The following is a 1,395-nucleotide window of genomic DNA, read 5'->3' on the forward strand; positions in this document are numbered from 1 at the left end:
TCTGTCCCTCCCCATCCTCCATCTGCCACTCCTCCACCCATCTGTCCCTCCCCATCCTCCATCTGCCACTCCTCCATCCTTCTGTCCCTCCCCATCCCTGTGCTTGCTCACTCATTCACACCATTGCTGACGTTCAGTGGGTGGTCCACTTGACTTGGGCATCTGGATAGGGCTGAGACCAGGCCCTTGCACTGCTTGCAATCTTGAGGCCAGCCCAGGGGGACTCTAGAGCTTCAGGCAGGGTGGGGACAGGAGGAGGCCTGGGACAGGTCAGGCGGGTGAGCATGCAGGGCAGCCCCATCCCCGGGTCCCGCTGCTCCCCAGGCGCCGTGGGCCTCCTGACCGTCATCAGCAAAGGCTGCAGCTCAAACTGCGTGGATGACTCACAGGACTACTACGTGGGCAAGAAGAACATCACCTGCTGTGACACCGACTTGTGCAACGCCAGCGGGGCCCATGCCCTGCAGCCGGCTGCCGCCATCCTGGCACTGCTCCCTGCGCTCAGCCTGCTGCTTTGGGGCCCCAGACAGCTGTAGGCTTCCGGGGGCCCTGCTGCAGCCCACACTGGGTGTGGTGCCCCAGGTCCCCGTGCCACTCCTCACACACCCGGCCCAGTGGGAGCCTGTCCTGGTTCCTGAGGCACGTCCTAACACAGGTCTGACCATGTCCCTCTGCGCCTCTGCCCTCCACCCTGACCCTCCCATGGCCCTCTCCAGGACTCCCACCGGCAGATCGGCTCTAGTGACACAGATCGGCCTGCAGACGGCCCCTCCAACCCTCTCTGCTGCTGTTTCCATGGCCCAGCATTCTCCACCCTTAACCCTGTGCTCAGGCACCTCTTCCTCCAGGAAGCCTTCCCTGCCTACCCCATCTATGACCTGAGCCAGGTCTGGTCCATGGGTGTCCCCCACACCCAGCAGGGGACAGGCACTCAGGAGGGCCCAGCAAAGGCTGAGATGAAGTGGACTGAGTAGAACTGGAGGACGGGGGTAGCATGAGTTCCTGGGAGGCTCCAGAGATGGGGCCTGGAGGCCTGAAGGGAGGGGCCAGACCTCACATTCATGGGGCTCCCTGAACGGCAGCCTCAGCACAGCGTAGGCCCTTAATAAACACCTGTTGAATAAGCCAGAGAGACCCTCTGTCCTTGCACACCCCAGGTGGGGACGGGATCCGGGGCTGTGTCTGGTCCAGGGCCCTGGTCATATGGGCTGCAGCCTCTGCCCTGACAGGAGCAAAGCTTGGCCACGAAAGGAGGACGTCCCTGCAGAGTGGGGGAGGGCAGTTCCCAGGACTTGCACTTGCTGTGTTGCCTGAAGCATGTGGCCAGAACTCTCTGAGCCTTCCGGCTCATCTATGACCCCTCCCTGCTGGGAGGATGGACCCAGAAAGTTCACA

At 62.7% G+C, this 1,395-nt stretch overlaps 1 protein-coding gene across 1 annotated transcript in view; it reads left to right on the forward strand.

Annotated features, from left to right (window-relative positions):
• The window catches only part of PSCA (prostate stem cell antigen), a 9,026-nt gene extending 7,898 nt beyond the window's left edge, over positions 1-1,128 (forward strand). Inside the window, exon 3 of the mRNA XM_011975611.1 lies at positions 325-1,128. Within this exon, the coding sequence (XP_011831001.1) occupies positions 325-536 (212 nt within the window). The 3' untranslated portion in view covers positions 537-1,128. The remainder of the gene's footprint in view (positions 1-324) is intronic.
• Positions 1,129-1,395: the final 267 nt, after the last annotated feature.

This window comes from Mandrillus leucophaeus, unplaced genomic scaffold, assembly GCF_000951045.1.
Source record: "Mandrillus leucophaeus isolate KB7577 unplaced genomic scaffold, Mleu.le_1.0 Scaffold158, whole genome shotgun sequence".
NCBI lineage: Eukaryota > Metazoa > Chordata > Mammalia > Primates > Cercopithecidae > Mandrillus > Mandrillus leucophaeus.